Source organism: Camponotus floridanus, unplaced genomic scaffold (assembly GCF_003227725.1).
Source record: "Camponotus floridanus strain SB8 unplaced genomic scaffold, Cflo_v7.5 scaffold29, whole genome shotgun sequence".
Taxonomy (NCBI): Eukaryota; Metazoa; Arthropoda; class Insecta; order Hymenoptera; family Formicidae; genus Camponotus; species Camponotus floridanus.
This window is the reverse complement of record NW_020229425.1, coordinates 1,268,862-1,288,289: the sequence shown is the minus strand read 5'-3', so window position 1 is coordinate 1,288,289 and position 19,428 is coordinate 1,268,862. Positions and strand designations below refer to the sequence as shown.

At 26.5% G+C, this 19,428-nt stretch overlaps 3 protein-coding genes across 3 annotated transcripts; all 3 read left to right on the top strand.

The window, feature by feature from the left end:
• Window positions 1-3,929: 3,929 nt before the first annotated feature.
• On the top strand, window positions 3,930-6,129 carry LOC112638338 (odorant receptor 85f-like). Its single transcript, XM_025409846.1, has 4 exons — window positions 3,930-4,067; window positions 4,466-4,786; window positions 5,134-5,521; window positions 5,786-6,129. Exons 1-4 carry the CDS (start codon window positions 3,930-3,932, stop codon window positions 6,124-6,126), a joined length of 1,188 nt encoding a protein of 395 aa, XP_025265631.1. The 3' UTR covers window positions 6,127-6,129.
• Window positions 6,130-12,647: 6,518 nt separating this feature from the next.
• Window positions 12,648-14,968, top strand: LOC112638342. Its single transcript, XM_025409870.1, has 4 exons — window positions 12,648-12,862; window positions 13,266-13,586; window positions 13,931-14,318; window positions 14,588-14,968. The coding sequence occupies exons 1-4, from the start codon at window positions 12,725-12,727 to the stop codon at window positions 14,926-14,928; spliced, it is 1,188 nt and encodes a 395-aa protein (XP_025265655.1). The 5' UTR covers window positions 12,648-12,724; the 3' UTR covers window positions 14,929-14,968.
• Window positions 14,969-15,886: 918 nt separating this feature from the next.
• LOC109610319 (odorant receptor 85c-like) lies at window positions 15,887-19,054 on the top strand. The gene is made up of 3 exons (XM_020028846.1): window positions 15,887-16,536; window positions 17,086-17,764; window positions 18,681-19,054. Exons 1-3 carry the CDS (start codon window positions 16,402-16,404, stop codon window positions 19,034-19,036), a joined length of 1,170 nt encoding a protein of 389 aa, XP_019884405.1. The 5' UTR covers window positions 15,887-16,401; the 3' UTR covers window positions 19,037-19,054.
• The last annotated feature ends 374 nt before the right edge of the window (window positions 19,055-19,428 follow it).

The window sequence follows — 19,428 nt, the reverse complement described above, 5'->3', positions numbered from 1 at the left end:
TGATAGATTCTTTTAAGAATTACGGTGATAAAGAACAATCGGAGTTTTTTCTTTTAATAGAGGCTTGCTTTTATGCGTGGCTAAATATCATTTTGGCACGTATTTATAAGAAAAGAATTGCCATCAATGTGAATTCCGCAATTGACGATTGGTCTTTGTCCATAAAGAAACAATCTTATGTAATAATGATGAAATACGCATGATTAGGTCAAATAATTACTTTGTCTCAATTAATGATTGGCATTATATATGCTTTCTTGTATTCTACTGCTGTCTTTATCGGAAATAAACAGCAGATAGTGTCAACATTTTTGTATGTGGTCTTTTATAAATTGTTACTTTTCCTCTTTCTCTAATTATGTTATATTTATAATAAAAAATTATACATTATTTAAAATAAAATTCATTAATTAAAATAAAATTCAGCAATTGTAATGAGAATTTCAGTAATTTGATAAATAATTGTTACAAATATGTTATGTATAATTATTCATAAATTTGGTTTTATTTATTAGAATTTATTGTATATGTGACTCATAAATAATCTCTAATTAAAAAATATTTTAATTCTTGTGTCAATATTATTTTGATGTATTATTTATATATTATTTATTATTTATTATTATGTATTATTTATATATGTGTAATATATCTGGAATATTTTATATAACAGGTTGTAACTATCGGAAATGACACTGTGTTTATCATTCATAAATATCATCATATTTATTTAAAGAAATTTCGTACTCCACATATAAGGCAATTTTTGTCATTCATATCTTACAGAGACTTATGACATTTCAGAGCGCGACAGTTTTTTTTTCGCCATTACTATGCATCTTTGCGGCCAACTAGAGCTGCTGAGAATTAATTTCGTTGAAGTCGAAAGAAAAATGGCTGGGAGAAATCATTATCAAAACTTTTTGAGGCCATGGATCAGAAGGCATCACGAATTGATAATACTGGCTAGAAATATCGAGGATTACCTTTAATCTGAATTTATTGATACGCCTGTCCATAATTACCGTATTCATTGCCATATCAGGTATACATTTGTAATCATAAATAATCTTGATCAATTCTATTGCTGTTTTAATTATTTGGATTTACTTTACAACTAAGGAATTAAATTTTCGATATAGTAGATTTACAGAATTTTGATTAATAATATATTGAAATTTACGAAAATTATGAGATTTCCATAATTGATGTAAAGTATATTTAATCCATTAACCGGGAAATTCGTTTACTGAAAACGCATGCTGCACGTGCTATGGTGAAATTAATTAATAAATTTACGATAGCGAATTAACTCGTCATGTCCGCAAATAGTGCAAAATATCATAATTTGCTTTTTACATGGCTATTGAACGATAGAGAACTCAAAGATATCGAACCATTATGGCAATAATAAAAAACAAATGATTCATCAAGTTTAAGTTTATGCACGCTGTTTTCAAATATCCATGACGAGTTAATTCGTAATGCACGTTGGAGAAGCACTTTCCAATGACGAGTTAATTTGTCATCCCCAGTTAATGAATAAGATATTCGAAAAAAAAACCTGTTAGAGATCATGTAGAAAAAGTAATGCAGTAAAAGAAAGAGCTCTTTTCAGGAATGCGTATCATTGTATCTGTTAAGTATCAGGATTACACTGACGCAATGAAAAGTCTTTTGTTTGTCCAATATTTTATTATACAATCCTTGTTCACGCACACCGGTGACGTTTTGCGGAATAAAAGTGAATCGATCGTTTCGGCGATATACGACTCAACGTGGCATGAATTTTCGCAATGAAAAATTTGATACTTATTATGATGAGAATGAATATCCCTTTGCAGTTCAACGCTGGAAAATTCTTTTATATCACGCGAAGCACAACAACGGACATTTTGAAAACTGCTTTGACGTACATATCATTTTTACAAGCGACGATGGAGAAATAATTGTTTACTTATCACATAAATTGTAAATGAACTAGAACAGAAAGTATATTTATATTTCAATATATCGCATTACACATTTTTCAATATATTGCAATTCACATTTTTCAATTTATCATTTAGTGTATCTATGTTTTGTTCCTATATATTATTTTATTAAATTTAAGTTAAGAATTTATCAATATATGCGTTCGGGAAATTGTTTCCATCTCAAATAAGATATAACAAAATTTTAATTTTATACATATATATTTATTAAAATAATTTTTAAGTAATTTAATATTTATAGATTAATTAATATTTATTATAAAATATGCAATATTCTTATCTAAAATATTTAACTGAATATTTATGAATTATTAAGTTGAGTATTTTATATAGACAGGAGGGGGGATTATTATATATTTTATTAAATACCAACACATATACATAGTGCATTATTGATGTATTTTATTTTAATTATTATCATTTTATGGTTTAAGTATTAATTATCACAATAAAACATTGCAATCTATGAAATAACATACAATAATCCTATTCTAAAAAAGGCATGTTAGGTCGATTCTCGAATGTATCGGTTTATCTCGAAAATCTCAAAATCTATTGTTGCCTCTTTTCCATCGCTCTGATTGATTTTTATGGTGTTGTATGTTTCGTGTCATTTGAGTGTTATTTGTCATTTGACATCGCGAAGATTATATTGACAGTGCAATACAAAGAATTGATAAATTAATAAAAGAAAATAATTACGAAGGGATTAATTGTGTTCATAAAGTTAGTATTATATATGTCATTAAAAATATATAATGTAACAGAATAAATGGCGCGCGCGAAGCGCGCGCTTTGTTTTTTTCTAGTAAAGAAAAAAAGACCATTGAAAATGAAATACTATCGACGAATGTCTCATGGCAATGAAAAGTTTGGCCATTTGCATTTTCCAACTCTTGTCTTTTCGAGCGAAACTCGCCACCCGTTATGAATACATCTAGAACATATCGCATTTATCTGCGAGAAACGCGCGCTCATTTGTCAATTCTTTTTAATAATTCAATAATTAGAAAAATTGCACATTAGTACAAGACTTTTTTTATTTAGTTAACTGCGTTCTATCTGCTCACGAACGTTGGTCCAATCTTTATGCTTACTATGCACAATATGTTCGCCGCTGCGAACACCTTTTATCGTCGTGCTGCCGATACAACTTCTCATTGTTGAAATGATCACAACAAAATGATCAGATAGATACTGATCAGATGATCAGATAAATAGATCTTGAATAATTGGTAATAAATATAAGCACTTTGTTTAATAAAGACACACTTGACTGAATCTAAATTACTTAAATACGTTATTATAGTGGTTTTAAACATCGATGAATTAATAAATTAGTTATTTATATATTAGAGAAGAAAAAAAAAATATATATAAATTTATATTACAAATATGGAAATAATGTTATAATATTAAATTTTTAAACAATTATTATTAATTATAAATATTTATCTAATGCAAACTTCAAGCAACAATGACATCTAATATTTTTTTAAGAGAAAAGAAAGAAAAAGTCCGCAAACACACATGTGAAAAATGTATATTAATATAAAAAATATATAGTTAAACAAATTTGACAATTTTCTTTTATTACTTGTAATTGTTGATCACTATTTCAAACAAATGCGATAACTCTAATGTAGTATTTAGTTCGTAATCATTAACTTATTGAATATTGATGGACTGAGAAAAAATTTTATCCAAGACACTGAAAATACTGAATGCGCATATTAGAGAGATGAATGAATATTACGAAAATATATGGTTACATAAATTTGTTCTGTCACTTATCTTATCGACATAAAAACCGATCAATGAACAAACTATGAGTCTTGCGCATCGACAATAGTACTTTCTCTCGAAATACATAGACGTAGGGCAACATTCTGTCACGTATGACCACTATCCTTTTTTTGTAACTAACCGTGAAATATGAAAACACATTGGAATAATGGTATGGACTATGGCTTCCGAGAGATAAGAGCAATAATGTGCATGCTTGGAATATGGCCTTTGCAGCAGAACGATTTGGTTTGCACATTTCGCTGGATTTTGATATTCATTGTAGAGGTAAGAAAGAAGAGATAATGTAAAGTGCAAAAAATTAACTTTTGCCCTCGAATGTAGAACAGGTGATAAATATATAAAGAGTTTGATGTATTCAAATTTTTCTATTGAAAATTTATATAATAATAATTCATCATTAATTTTTTTGCTGTTGATTTAAAATGTCATCAAAAATTTCATAAAAAAAATTTATACGCATAATATATATTGATTTTTAAGAATTTCATGTAACTGTATATAATCTCTCCCTTTCTTCTTTTATATTAAAGTTGTGCATACTATATACGATTTATATAAACCAAATTTTATATTTTTATTATATTTTTATTATGGAAAATCAAGACAATATATAATTCAATATATTCATTTATAAAGCAATTGAAGTAGTTGCTATCGTATAGTCTTTCACAGTGACGAGTGTGCTGATAGATTCTTTTAAGAACTGCGGTGATATCAACGACAATTTAGAGCTTTTTCTTATAATAGAGGCTTGCTTTCACGCATGGCTAAATGTCTTTTTGGCGCGTCTTTATAAGAAAAAAATTGCTACCAACGTGAGTTCTGCAATTGATGATTGGTCTTTGTCCATGAAGAAACAATCTTATGTAGTAATGTTGGAACACGCACGATTAGGCCGAATAATTATTTTGTTTCAATTGATGATTGGCATTATATGCGCTTTCTTATATTTCCCTATTGCCTTCATCAGAAGTAAACAACAGGTGGAGTCAACATTTTTGTATATGTGATTTTTTGCGGATTATTATTTTTCCTCCTAATTAATTGTTTATAAATTTATTAATTATTCATAAATTTGTTTTTAACTATGATGGATATTAGAATTAATTGTTTATAAGACTCACAAATAATCTATAATTAAAAAATATTTTAATTCTTGTGTCAATATTATTTATGAATTATGTATATATATATATATATATATATATATATATATATATTTTTTTTTTTTTCGTAATATCATATATTTTATGACTTCACAATTATATATTATATAATTCTAACATTATACATTACATTAATATATTTGGAAATATTTTATACACAACAGGTTGCAATAATCGGAAATAAAAGTACAACTTTATGGATTTTTGCCCTTCCGACATCATGTTTATTTAAAGATATTTCGTACTCCATATATAAAGCAATTTTTGTCATGCAAATATTACAAGGATTTATAATATATATGTCAGAATGCGTAGGCGATAGTTTTTTTTTCGCTATTACCATGCATCTCTGTGGTCAACTAGAGCTCTTAAGGGTTAACTTCGTTGAAGTCGGAAGAAAAATTACTGGAAAAATTCAGTATCGAAATTTTTTGGGGCAATGGATCAGGAGACATTATGAACTGATAATATTGGCTAGAAATATCGAAGATGCCTTTAATTTGAATTTATTGATTCGCTTGTCAATAATTACCGTATTCATTGCCATATCAGGTACACATATATAATATCATAAACAATTGGTCTTGATCAATTTCATTGCTGCTTTAATTATTTCTTTACGTTTACTTTACAACTAAGGAATTAAATTTTCGGTATATGTAGATTTATATTTGATTAATAATTTATTGAAATTTGTAAATATTATAAGATTTTTATAATGACGTAAAGTAATTTAATAAATAAGATGATGCTCGAACAAATATGCGTTAGAGAATGCAGAGAAAGTAACGCAGTAAAAGAAAAAAATTTTTTCAGGAATGCGTGTCATTGTATCTGTTAAGCATCAAGAGTACATTGACGTAATGAAAAGTCTATTGTTTATCCAATATTTTATCATACAATCCTTCCTGTTTACGCACACCGGTGATGTTTTGCGGAATAAAAGCGAATCGATTGCTTCGGCGATATACGACTCAACGTGGCATGAATTTTCGTCCACCACAATGAAAGATTTAATACTCATTATGATGAGAACAAATGTCCCTTTGCAGCTCAGCGCTGGAAAATTCTTTTATATCACGCGAAGCACGACAACGGATATTTTGAAAACTGCTTTGACGTACATATCATTTTTACAAGCGACGATGGAGAAATAATTGTTTACTTGTCACATTATGACATATATAGTAGATAAAATAAAAAAAGTATATTTATATTTCAATATATCGCAACACACATTTCTCAATATATCGCAATTCACATTTTTCAATCAATTAGTGTATCTATGTTTTGCTCCTATATTTTATTTTATTAAATATAAGTTAAGAGTTCACCAATAAGTACGTTTGGAAAACTTTTTCCATCTTAAATGTGATATAACAAAACCTTAATTTTGTACATATATATTTAATACAATAATTTCTAAGTATTTTAATATTTATAGATTAATTAATATATTTTAGAAAATATGCAATATTTCTAAAAATATTTAATTGAATATTTATGAATTATTATGTTGAATATTTTTATATAGACAGGAGGGAGAATTATTATATATTTTATTAAATATCAACACATATCATAATGCATTATTGATGTATTTTATTTTAATTATTATCATTTTATGGTTATTAATTATTACAATAAAACATTGGAATTTATGAAATAATATAGAAAAAATAATAAAGAGAAAAAAATATTGAACATAAAACCATTGAACATAAAAACACACTTGACTAAATGTATTAAATACATTATTATATTGATTTTCGAACATCAATGAATTAATAAATTAGTTATTTATATATTACAGAAGCAAAAAAATTATTTATATTACAAATACATAAGTAACGTTTATGATATATATGATATATAATACTTTTAAACATAATTAGTGTCAATTATAAGTATTTATTTAATGCAAACTTCAAGAAAGAAGGATACGTTAATATTTTCTAAAGAGACAAGAAAGAAAGAGCCCACAAACACACACATGAAAAATGTATATTAGTATAAAATATATAGTTAAACAAATTTGATAATTTTTTTTGTTACTTGTATCGATTACTATTTCAAACAGATGCGATAACTCTAATATAGTATTTGGTTCGTAATCATTAACTTATTGAATATTGAGGGACTGGGAAAGCTATCTAAGACACTGAAAATATTAAAAGTGCATATTAGAAAGATAAATGAATATTACAAAAATGTATGTATGGTTACATTTTTTTGTCCACTTATCTTATCGACATAAAAACCGATCAATAAACAAGCGATGGGTCTTGCGCAATGACAATAGTAATTTGTCTCGAAATTGCACATGGTAGAGCAACATTCTGACCACTAGCCTTTTTTTTAACCGTTGTGAAACATGAAAACACATTGGAATAATGGTATGGAATATGGCTTCCGACAGATAAGAACAATGATGTGCATGCTCGGAACATGGCCTTTGCAGCAGAATGATTTAGTTTGCACATTTCGCTGGATTTTGATATTCATTGTAGAGGTAAGAGAAGATAACATAAAGCAAAAAATTAGCTTCTTCTTTCGAATGTAGAACATGGTAGTAAATAGGTAAAAAGCTTAATGTACCAAATTTTTTCTATTAGAAATTTATATAATAATAATTTGTTTATTTTTACTGTTGATTTAAAATGTCATCAAAAATTTCATCGAAAAAAACTTTTATATACATATAATATATATTGATTTTTAAGAATTTTATGTAACTGTATATAATCTCTCTCTTTCTTCTTTCATGTTAAATTTGTACAGACTACATACAATTTATATAAACATAATTTTATATTTTTATTAAAAATCTTGTGCAGTCTAATTCAATATATTAATTTATAAAGCAGTTGAAGTAGTTGCTATCATACAGTCTTTCACAGTGACGAGTATGCTGATAGATTATTTTAAAAACTGCGGTGATATTAAGGACAGTCTGGAGCTTTTTCTTATAATAGAGGCTTCCTCTCATGCGTTGATAAATATTATTTTGGCGCGTATTTATAAGAAAAGAATTGCTATCAACGTGAGTTCTGCAATTGACGATTGGTCTTTGTCCATGAAGAAGCAAACTTATGTAATAATGATGGGATATGCACGATTAGGCCGAATAATTATTTTGTCTCAATTAATGATTGGTATTATATGCGCTTCCTTATATTTCTCTATCGCCTTCATTAGAACTGAACAGCAGGTGGAGTCAACATTTTTGTATATGTGATTTTTTGCGGATTATTATTTTTCCTTTTTCTAATTAATTGTTTATAAATTTGTTAATTATTCATAATTTTACTTTTATTTATGACGGATATTAGAATCAATTTGTTTATAAGATAAATAATCTATAGTTGAAAAATATTTTATAATTCATGTGTCAATGTTACTCATAAATTATATATATATTATAATTATATATACATATTTTTTTTTCTTTATATCATATATTTTGTGACTTCACATTTATATATTATATAATTGTAATAGTAATATATCTGGAAATATTTTATACACAACAGGTTCTTATCGGAAATAAAACTCTATCTTTATGGATTTTTGTCTTTCCGACATCATGTTTATTTAAAGATGTTTCGTACTCTACATATAAGACAATTTTTGTCATGCAAATATTGCAGGCATTCATAATATATGTATCAGAGTGCGCAGGCGATAGTTTTTTTTTTGCTATTACCATGCATCTCTGCGGTCAACTAGAGCTCCTAAGGATTAGCTTCGTTGAAGTCGGAAGAAAAATCACTGGGAAAATTCATTATCAAAATTTTTTGGCGCAATGGATCAGGAGACATTATAAATTGATAATATTGGCTAGAAATATCGAAGATACCTTTAATCTGAATTTATTGATTCGCTTGTCAATAATTACCGTATTCATTGCCATATCAGGTACATACATATATATAATATCTTAACAATTGGTCTTAATCAATTTCATTGCTGCTTTAATTATTTATTTATGTTTATTTTATAACTAAAGAATTAAATTTTCGATATAGTAGATTACTTATATTTGATTAATAATTTATTGAAATTTATAAATATTATAAGATAATTTTTATAATGACGTAAAGTAATTTAATAAATAAGACTAATTTAATAAACGTATGTTAGAGAGCATGTGAAGAAAGTAACGCAGTAAAAGAAAAAGTTTTTTTCAGGAATGCGTATCATTGTATCTATTAAGCATCAGGATTACACTGATGTAATGAAAAGTCTTTTGTTTGTCCAATATTATATCATACAATCCTTTTTGTTCACGCATACTGGCGATGTTTTGCAAAATAAAAGCCAATCTATCGTTTCGGCGATATACGACTCAACGTGGTATGAATTTTCATCCACCGCAGTGAAAGATTTGATGCTCATTATGATGAGGACGAATATTCCTCTGCAACTCAGCGCTGGAAAATTCTTTTATGTCATGCGGAGCACGACAACAGATATTTTGAAAACTGCTTTGACGTACATATCGTTTTTACAAGCGACGATGGAGGAATAATTGTTCAGTTATCACATTGTGTCATAGATAGATAAATTGTAGATAAAATAGAACAGAAAGTATATTTATATTTCAATATACATATTTTTCAATATATTGCAATTCATATTTTTTAAATCATTTAATGTATCTATGTTTTGCTCCTTTTTTAGTTTATTTTTTAAATATGAGATAAGAGTTCACCAGTATAAGCGTTCGGGAACGCGAAACTTTTTCCAATTCAAATAAGATATAACAAAACTTTAATTTTATACATATATATTTATTAAAATAATTTTTAAGTATTTTAATATTTATAGATTAATTAATATTTATTATAAAATATGCAATATTCTTATCTAAAAATATTTAACTAAATATTTATAAATTATTAAGTTGAATATTTTTATAGACAAGATATTATTATATATTTTATTAAATACTAATACATACACATAGTGCATTATTGATGTTTTTATTTCAATTATTATCATTTTATTGTTATTAATTATTATAATAAAATATTGGTATGTATGAAATAATATACAAAAATAATAAAGAGAAAAAAACCATTGAAAATAAGATATTAACTTATTTTTTTTTTGCTATCTACTTTTTGACAAAACAACATATCACGTGAAAGTTAAATATATGTCAAGTCCGATGTGGGTTATTATTAAATTATTAGAATATTTAAAAATTATTATATATTTATTTTATTTTAAAATTATATATATTATATAAATATACTTATATTTATATTATCCTTTTAACATATTATATATATATATATATATATATATATATATATATATATATATATCAGGATATTTGATAAAGATTGGACCAATGCCAGTGAGGGAGCGCAATAAACCGAACAGGAAAGTCCTTTACTGTTTTACAATTTTCGCAATAATTTTCGCAATAATTAATGAATTTTTAATTAAAAAATATTGCCGAGCACGCGTTTCGCACAACTAGACTATGGAATATGTGTTTTATATTTGTGAGCGGCAAGTGTCGCATGGCAATGAAAGGTTTCGCCTTTATTTCTCTACTCTTGTCTTTTCGAGTGACATCCGTTATTGACACCTAGAGTATACCTCATCTATTTGCGTAAAACGTGCGCTCATTTTGCCAATTCTTTTTAATTAAAAATTCAATAATTATTGCGAAAATTGCAAATTGGTACAGGACTTTTTTATTCAGTTAACTGCTTTCTATCTGCTTACGAGCTTTGGTCCAATCTTTTTTTAAACACTTATATAATATATATAATTAACAGAAAATATGCAGCTACCCGTTGCAAATTCATATTTTTCTTAAAAAAAATTACGTTTTTCCTCTACACTAATTGATTCCTCCCATTATTCTGTACACAAAAATTTTAAAGTAAAATCAATCAAAAAATGAATATTTTACGAGATATTTTATAATTTATGTAAAATTAGGTCAATTTAAAGTATAAAATATCTTATAAACTATTCAATTTCTGAATATTCTATTCTTATAATTTCTTACGTGAAATATTATGAGGAATCGATAAAAATATAGGTTTATTTAGGGTTTATATAGGATAAGTGAGAGTAGAGTCCTATTTAAAAAACTAGGTTGATCTTCATACGATCTTAGTGTTTATATCTAAGGTCAATATCTCTATCTTTTTTCTCCTTTCAAACTTACAATTTTTATTTGAAACATTAAAAAAAATACATTACTTTGAAGATATTACGGTGTCTAAGTTAAAATGGGATAATAATAAATGAAAATATATATGTATAAATAAATAAATATATATATATTAAATATTGAAAAATACATAAAAGTTTTTTAAACTTACCATTAGTTCATTATATATGTATATTTTAGGTTTTTAATTAATTCTTATGCTTACAATATGATCGTCGTTGAACTTTTTTTTCATTGTCGTGCTGCGGATATAACTTTTCACTACTTTCTACTACTTTGCCGGACAAACGTTGGAGTTTCATTTGCAAAGAGTCATCTACGTCATTTACGAGACACTGTAATAAAATTTTAATGTAAGTGTGATGAAAAACCCTATAAAACACAATATTCCTAAAATATTGTATAAATATTATTAACAGTTAATAATATTTATACAATATTCTAGGAATATTGTGTGCTTATAGGGAAGATGTTCCATTCATGATACTTCCGGCAACTAATGCTCTTTGGTTAACTATAGCAAAACTTCTAATAATAGATTTCGATAGTTTTAAAGAGATTGTGGAAACTTCTCTTATATTTATCAGTGATAAAAATAATATTAAACTCGTGACAAATATTTAATTAAAGAATAAAGAAGGAAGTATTTTTTAGATTTAGCATCGTATAACATATTGATTTAAAAAATATTGATTTTAAAAACTATAATATTTTTTAAATGCAACATTTGTGATAAAATCACAAACCTGTTATTAATAATGTTATTTTTTGTATTGTATTGGCGAGATTGTTGAAATAATCACAACAAAATCATCAGATAGATACTTGAATGACTATATATAAATGTAAGCATTTTGTTTAATAAAAAACACACTTGACTGGATCTATATTAAATACATTATTATGATGGTTTTCTAACATTGACAAATTAATAAATTAATTATTTATATATTAGAGAAAAGAAAGAAAATTATTTATATTACAAATACATAAATAATGTTTATGATACACAAACTTTTAAACATAATTAATGTTATTAATTATAAGTATTGATTTAATGTAAACTTCAAGCAACAAGAATATGCTGATATTTTTTGAAGAGAAAAGAAAGAAAGAGACCACAAACACACAACTGAAAAATATGTATTAATATAAAGAATATATAGTTAAACAAATTTGTTTAACAACAGTTGTTGTCAAACAACAATTTTCTTTTATTACATGCAATTGTCGATTACTATTTCAAACAGATGCGATAACTCTAATATAGTATTTGGTTCGTAATCATTAACTTATTGAATATTGATGGACTTGGAAAGTTATCCAAGACACTGAAAATACTAGATGCGTATGTTAGGGAGATGAATGAATATTATGAAAATATATGGTTACATAAATTTTTTCTGCCACTTATCTTATCGACATAAAATGATCAATGAACAAACGATGAGTCTTGCGTATCGACAATAGTATTTTCTCTCGAAATACATAGACATAGGGCAACATTCTGTCACATATGACCACTATTCTTTTTTTGTAACTAACCGTTGTGAAACATGAAGACACATTGGAATAATGGTATGGACTATGGCTTCCGAGAGATAAGAGTACTGATGTGCATGTTCGGAATGTGGCCTTTGCAGCAAAATAATTTGGTCTGCACATTTCGCTGGATTTTGACATTTATTATAGAGGTAAGAAGAGCTAACGTAAAGTGCAAACAATTAGCTTTTTCTCTCGAATGTAGAACATGGTAGTAAATATGTAAAGAGTATAATGTACCAAATTTTTCTATTAGAAATTTATATAATAATAATTCGTTTACTCTTACTGTTGAAACTTAAAATGTCAAAAATTTAATCAAAAAAGTAAATTTATATACATATAATATATATTGATTTTTAAGAATTTTATGTAACTATATATACTTTCTCCCTTCCTTCTCTTACAATAAGTTTGTGCAGACTATATACGATTTATATAACCAAATTTTATATTTTCACAACATTTTATATTTTTATTATATCAAAAACTTTGCACAATATATAATTCAATATATTCATTTATAAAGCAGTTGAAATAGTTGCTATCCTATAGTCTTTCACAGTGACGAGTGTGATGATAGATTATTTTAAAAACTGCGATGATATTAAGGACAGTCTGGAGCTTTTTCTTATAATAGAGGCTTCCTCTCATGCGTTGATAAATATTATTTTGGCGCGTATTTATAAAAAAAGAATTGCCATCAACGTAAGTTCGGCAATTGACGATTGGTCTTTGTCCATGAAGAAACAATCTTATGTAACAATGATGGAATACGCACGATTAGGCCGAATAATTATTTTGTCTCAATTGATGATTGGCATTATATGCTCTTTCTTATATTTCCCTATTGCCTTTATCAGAAGTAAACAACAGGTGGAGTCAAAATTTTTATATATGTGATTTTTTGCGGATTATTGTTTTTCTTTCATCTAATTAATTGTTCATAAACTTGTTAATTATTCATAAATTTGTTTTTATTTATAATGGATATTAGAATTTATTGTTTATAAGACTCACAAAATCTATAATTAAAATATATAATTAAAATATATTAAAATCTATAATTAAAATATATTTTAATTTTTGTGTCAATATTTTACTAATAAATTATATACATATATTTTTTTCTTAATATCATATATTTTATGACTTTGCATTTACATATTATATAATTTTAATATTATGTAATATATCTGGAAATATTTTATACACAACAGGTTGCAACTATCGGAAATAAAACTCTATCTTTATGGATTTTTGTCTTTCCGACATCATGTTTATTTAAAGATATTTCGTACTCCACATATAAGACAATTTTTGTCATGCAAATATTACAGGGATTCATAATGTATGTATCAGAGTGCATAGGCGATAGTTTTTTTTTCGCTATTACTATGCATCTCTGCGGGCAACTAGAACTCCTAAGGATTAGTTTCGTTGAAGTTGGAAGAAAAATCACTGGGAGAATTCATTATCGAAATTTTTTGGGGCAATGGATCAGGAGACATTATGAACTGATAATACTGGCTAAAAATATTGAAGATGTCTTTAATCTGAATTTATTAATTCGTTTGTCAATAATTACCGTATTCATTGCCATATCAGGTATATATATATATATAATATCATAACAATTGGTCTTGGTCAATTTCATTGATGTTTTAATTATTTATTTATGTTTACTTTACAACTAAAGAATTAAATTTTCGATATAATAGATTTATATTTGATTAATAATTTGTAAATAATTTGTAAATATTATAAGATTTCTATAATGACATAAAATAATTTAATAAATAAGACGATGCTCGAAAAAATATGCATTAGAGAGCATGTGGAGAAAGTAACGCAGTAAAAGAAAAAGTTCTTTTCAGGAATGCGTATCATTGTATCTGTTAAGCATCAGGATTACACTGATGTTATGAAAAGTCTTTTGTTTGTCCAATATTATATCATACAATCCTTTTTGTTCACGCACACTAGCGATGTTTTGCGAAATAAAAGCGAATCGATAATTTCGACGATATACGACTCAACGTGGTATGAATTTTCATCCACCGCAATGAAAGATTTGATACTCATTATGATGAGAACGAATATCCCTCTGCAGCTCAGTGCTGGAAAATTCTTTTATATCACGCGGAGCACGGTAACAGACATTTTGAAAACTGCTTTGACATATATATCGTTTTTACAAGCGACGATGGAGGAATAATTATTTACTTATCACATTATTGCATGTAGATAAATTGTAGATAAAATAGAATAGAAAATATATTTATATTTCAATATATTACTATTCACATTTTTAATTGTTTCGTGTATTTATATTTTTGCTCCTATATCGTAAATATAAAATGAATGATATACTAATATCGGCCTCGTTCAGAAATACGTATTTCTTTGTGAAATAGAATATAATAAAACTTTAATTTTATACATATATCTTTATTAAATATTGTTCACACAAGTTAAATATTTTTATAGATTAATTTATTAATATTCATTAATATTAATTTATTATTATTTATTGTGAAATATGCAATATTCTTATCTATAAAAATATTTAACAGAATGTTTGTCAATTATTAAATTAAATATTTTTATAGACAGAATTATTTTATATTTTATTATAAATACCAGCACACACATAGCGCGTTATTATTATTGATGTATTTTATTTTAATTATTACTATTTTATTATAATTAGTTGTTACAATAAAACATCAAAATTTATAAAATAATATAAATAAAAGAAAAACAAAATAATATAAAAAAAGGAAAAAACAATTAAAAATGAAATATTAATCTTTTTTTCTTACTGTCTGATTGTCGACAAAAATGACACGTCACGAATTTAAATATTTGTCTAATTCGATATAGATTGGATAAATATTAGAATATCTTAGAAAATTATTATATATTTATTATATTTGAAAATTATTATACACATGTATTTATTTATTATTCTTAATATATAACTAAAAAATACAAAATTTTATCTTAAAGACTTACTTACGTTTTTTATTTTTAATTAGTTTTTATCTGGTGAAGGTATGTCAACGTATTGGCATTGTAAAGTACTGTACGCAGATGCACATAGTTTTATTGTCTATAAAAAGAAAAATAAGTTGTGTTCAAGCTGTATTAATACTCATATAATTCGAAATATTGAAAACTAAACTACACCTATTAACCTTTCACTACATAATTTCAACTTTCAAAGTGATCCCCCTTTATACGTAAAGTACGTACGTTTTATTTGTGGAAATTGTGAACGTATATAATATATACATCGCATTCACGATGCACTAGGTTTCTCGGAAAATTGATAAATTGTACAAATTTTGTCTGTCAGTATTTTCTATGCACATTGTACACGCGACATCATGTAATGATATAGATAATCAGGTAATTTGCCAACCCACTCACCCGGCTGCTTAAAACATGCATATACTTTGACGCACGAGAGGTTCAACGCTGCTATGTTCTCGCGAGAATCGATAGTTTTAGGGTAAGAGACAGCTAGAGAGGATGGGGATGAAGAAGAAACGTTATGCACGCGTCATAGTCAGTTGTCAAGTGACAAATTGATTAATGAAGACTATTATTAATGCTTAATTACATTGCTATGCGCTATTAAAGATGCACGTTCACGAGATTAGTCCGGAAGTGTCTAGTTTCGAGGATGGTATATTGGAATGAAGATGCTGTTTACGCATTATCGAGTTATAAGGCTTTGGCATGGTTTGTAGGCACATGGCCGATTGAAGATAATACTTTATATTCAAAGCTGCGTTGGTTGTTTGCGATCGTAAGCGAGGTAACGGGAGGAGAACATTTGTCTATATTTTATGTATTGCTTTAAAATTATTGAGATAATCAAATATATGTTAAAATACATCACGATATTAATTAATATCATTCAGAGTGATGCGATTTTTTAAATATTGTAAAAATATGTAAAATAAATATGTAAAATATGTAAAATTTATAAAAAATATTGCATGCAATATTTTTTTTAATTATTAATTTTTTTTAATTACTAATAAAATATAAAAATTTGAAATTTATAATAGTAAATAAATTAAATAAAAATTATATATATGTATTACTAATAAAATATAAATTTAAAGTTTAATAATAATTATTAATGAGAATAAAAATAAGAGAATAAAAATATTGGAGTATTTTAACATATTTTTTAAATGTATATCATAAGATATATAATTAATTTAAGGGAGAAAAATGATAAACATTGGAAATATCTTTTAAAATAATATTTCCTTTTTTAAATAATATTTCGAACATGAGAATAAAAAATGAGAGACTTACATGACGCTTTTATTGTCGCGACAATCCGTTATTCCAGATCTTGCTAGTAATAACACTGCTGATGGAAGTTTACCTCGCCTGCGAGAATTCTTCCGGGGATCCGATTGATACATACGTGGTGACCGCAAGTGCGATGCTGGTAATTGTGAAACTCACTCTGCTGCGGTTGCAGCGATCCACACTGTCGACCAATTTGTTCTCCGCTATTCAGGACTGGTGTAGCGTCGAGGATGCGAAATCGCGCGACATCATGATCCAGCATGCACGCATGGCGAGAATAATATCACTATCCCTGTTTTATTCCGGATTCTTTGCTTTTATGTTGTATATGTTGCGGTTGTTACCCGTTGTGACTGCCAATGAGAGGACATTTTACCTCCCGACGTCTTGTCTCTTCGAGTCTGTCACCAGCCTCCAGTATGTCCTCATTACGTTCTATCAGGTGGTACAGTTATTCATTGCATATGCCGGAAACTGTTGCACGGAGGGGATTTTCGTCGGTATCACGCTGCATCTCTGCGGACAGCTCGAACTTCTTATGATCGACTTCCAGCAGATCAGTCGGCGCAGGCACAAGCAGAAGAAGGGCAGCCTCGTTGAAGAATTTGTCGTCAGACATCGGCGATTGCTAAGGCTCACCGAGACTATCGAAGATACTTATAATATTATAATTTTGACTCAGATCTTCACTAGCGCCATTTTGATATGCATAACAGGTATGTAAGTCCGTGAAGCACTTCCATGATTATATTTTGATCAGAGGAAGATTTAGAGATTTAGAATTATTAATATATCGGTGATCATGATATATTAATATCTGACAAAATGTATATATTCGTAATATATTTTTATAAGTATATAATAATTCCGATTGAATCCTTTTTAATTATTATTTAGTCTATAAAAAATGAAAATAAAATATCTAACATCTTTTATTATTATTTAATCCATAAAAAAATGAAAACAAAATATATATAGCATGTTTCAGAAATTTTTCATTTAACTTTTTCTAATTAACTTTTCTATACATAATTACTTTATTATGAAAAAACATATTCGCATAAAAAATTGAGATATAAATAATATTTGGAGTTTATGTGTATTATTATAACTAGACAATTGTTAAAAAAAAATTAATTAACTTATAATTAATTATAATTAATTATAATAAATTTACTTAGCAAATTAATTATATTTTTATATATACAATTTTTTATTGTAAAGATTTTTATAGTGTGTAAGAATATTTCATATCATTAAAATACTACAGTGAGTTATTTTTTTGTAATATAAATTAAATCTTCAAATTCAAATTTTGATTTGCGTAAAAAAACACGTCCATCTTTCTGATTTGTATCGCTTTATTAAACGATACAGAAAAAAAAATAAAATGCAACAAACTTTAACTTAAATTATATCAATTTTATTATGAGGAATAAGAAGTAAATTTAGACAAGTCCGATCTAAATATTATATTGGATACTTTGGAAATAAATTAATATTTTTCTCTATTTTTTAATTTTATATTCATATTTATACTATAAGATATAATATGTATTAACCGGAATAGCATTTTGCTATAATTATAGAAGAAATGATCAAGAATCAAGGAATAAAATGTACTGATTTAAGGTTTCGGACTCATCGAATCTTTGCATGTTCACGACACAATCATGACAACGAAGAGCATTGTAATAATGATTGTCATGTTGCTGCAATCCTTTATATATTCATTTGCGGGTGATAATTTGAGAGATCAAAGCGAGGCTCTGTCCTTCGCGGTTTACGACAGCAACTGGTGCGATTTTTCGACTGACGATATAAGAGATTTAACATTTATTATGATAAAAACGAATATACCTATCCGTCTGACAGCCGGAAAGTTTTTCTACGTCACGCGTGCCACATTTACGGATATCCTGAAGACTGCCGTATCCTATTTATCCGCCTTACGTGTTATGATTGGAAAAGAAGGAGCGAACAATTGAAATATTATATAGTTAAACTTATCGCAAAAAAATTTATCACTGTTAGAAAAACTTTGTAAATAAACATCTGAAAAATCTCTTATAAAATTTCTTTTGTATATAAGATAATATTTTACAATACAATTTTCTGTAAGTAAAAAGTACTAGTTATCTAATAAATACATTTATTTGACTAACAAAATTATCGTATAGGTAATTTCAAAATTTCAAAATGTCAAAATTTCGCATAACTTCAAAAAAACATAGCTCAGCCAAAAAGACCCAAGCTTTATTTTAAAAAGCTTTATTTTAAAAAGCATTTTGAATTTATCTTTTCCGCTCTTGCTATTTTTTCAAAAGTAAAAACGTATTTTGTCTTCAACAATTTGTATAGTTTAAATAAAATAAATTTT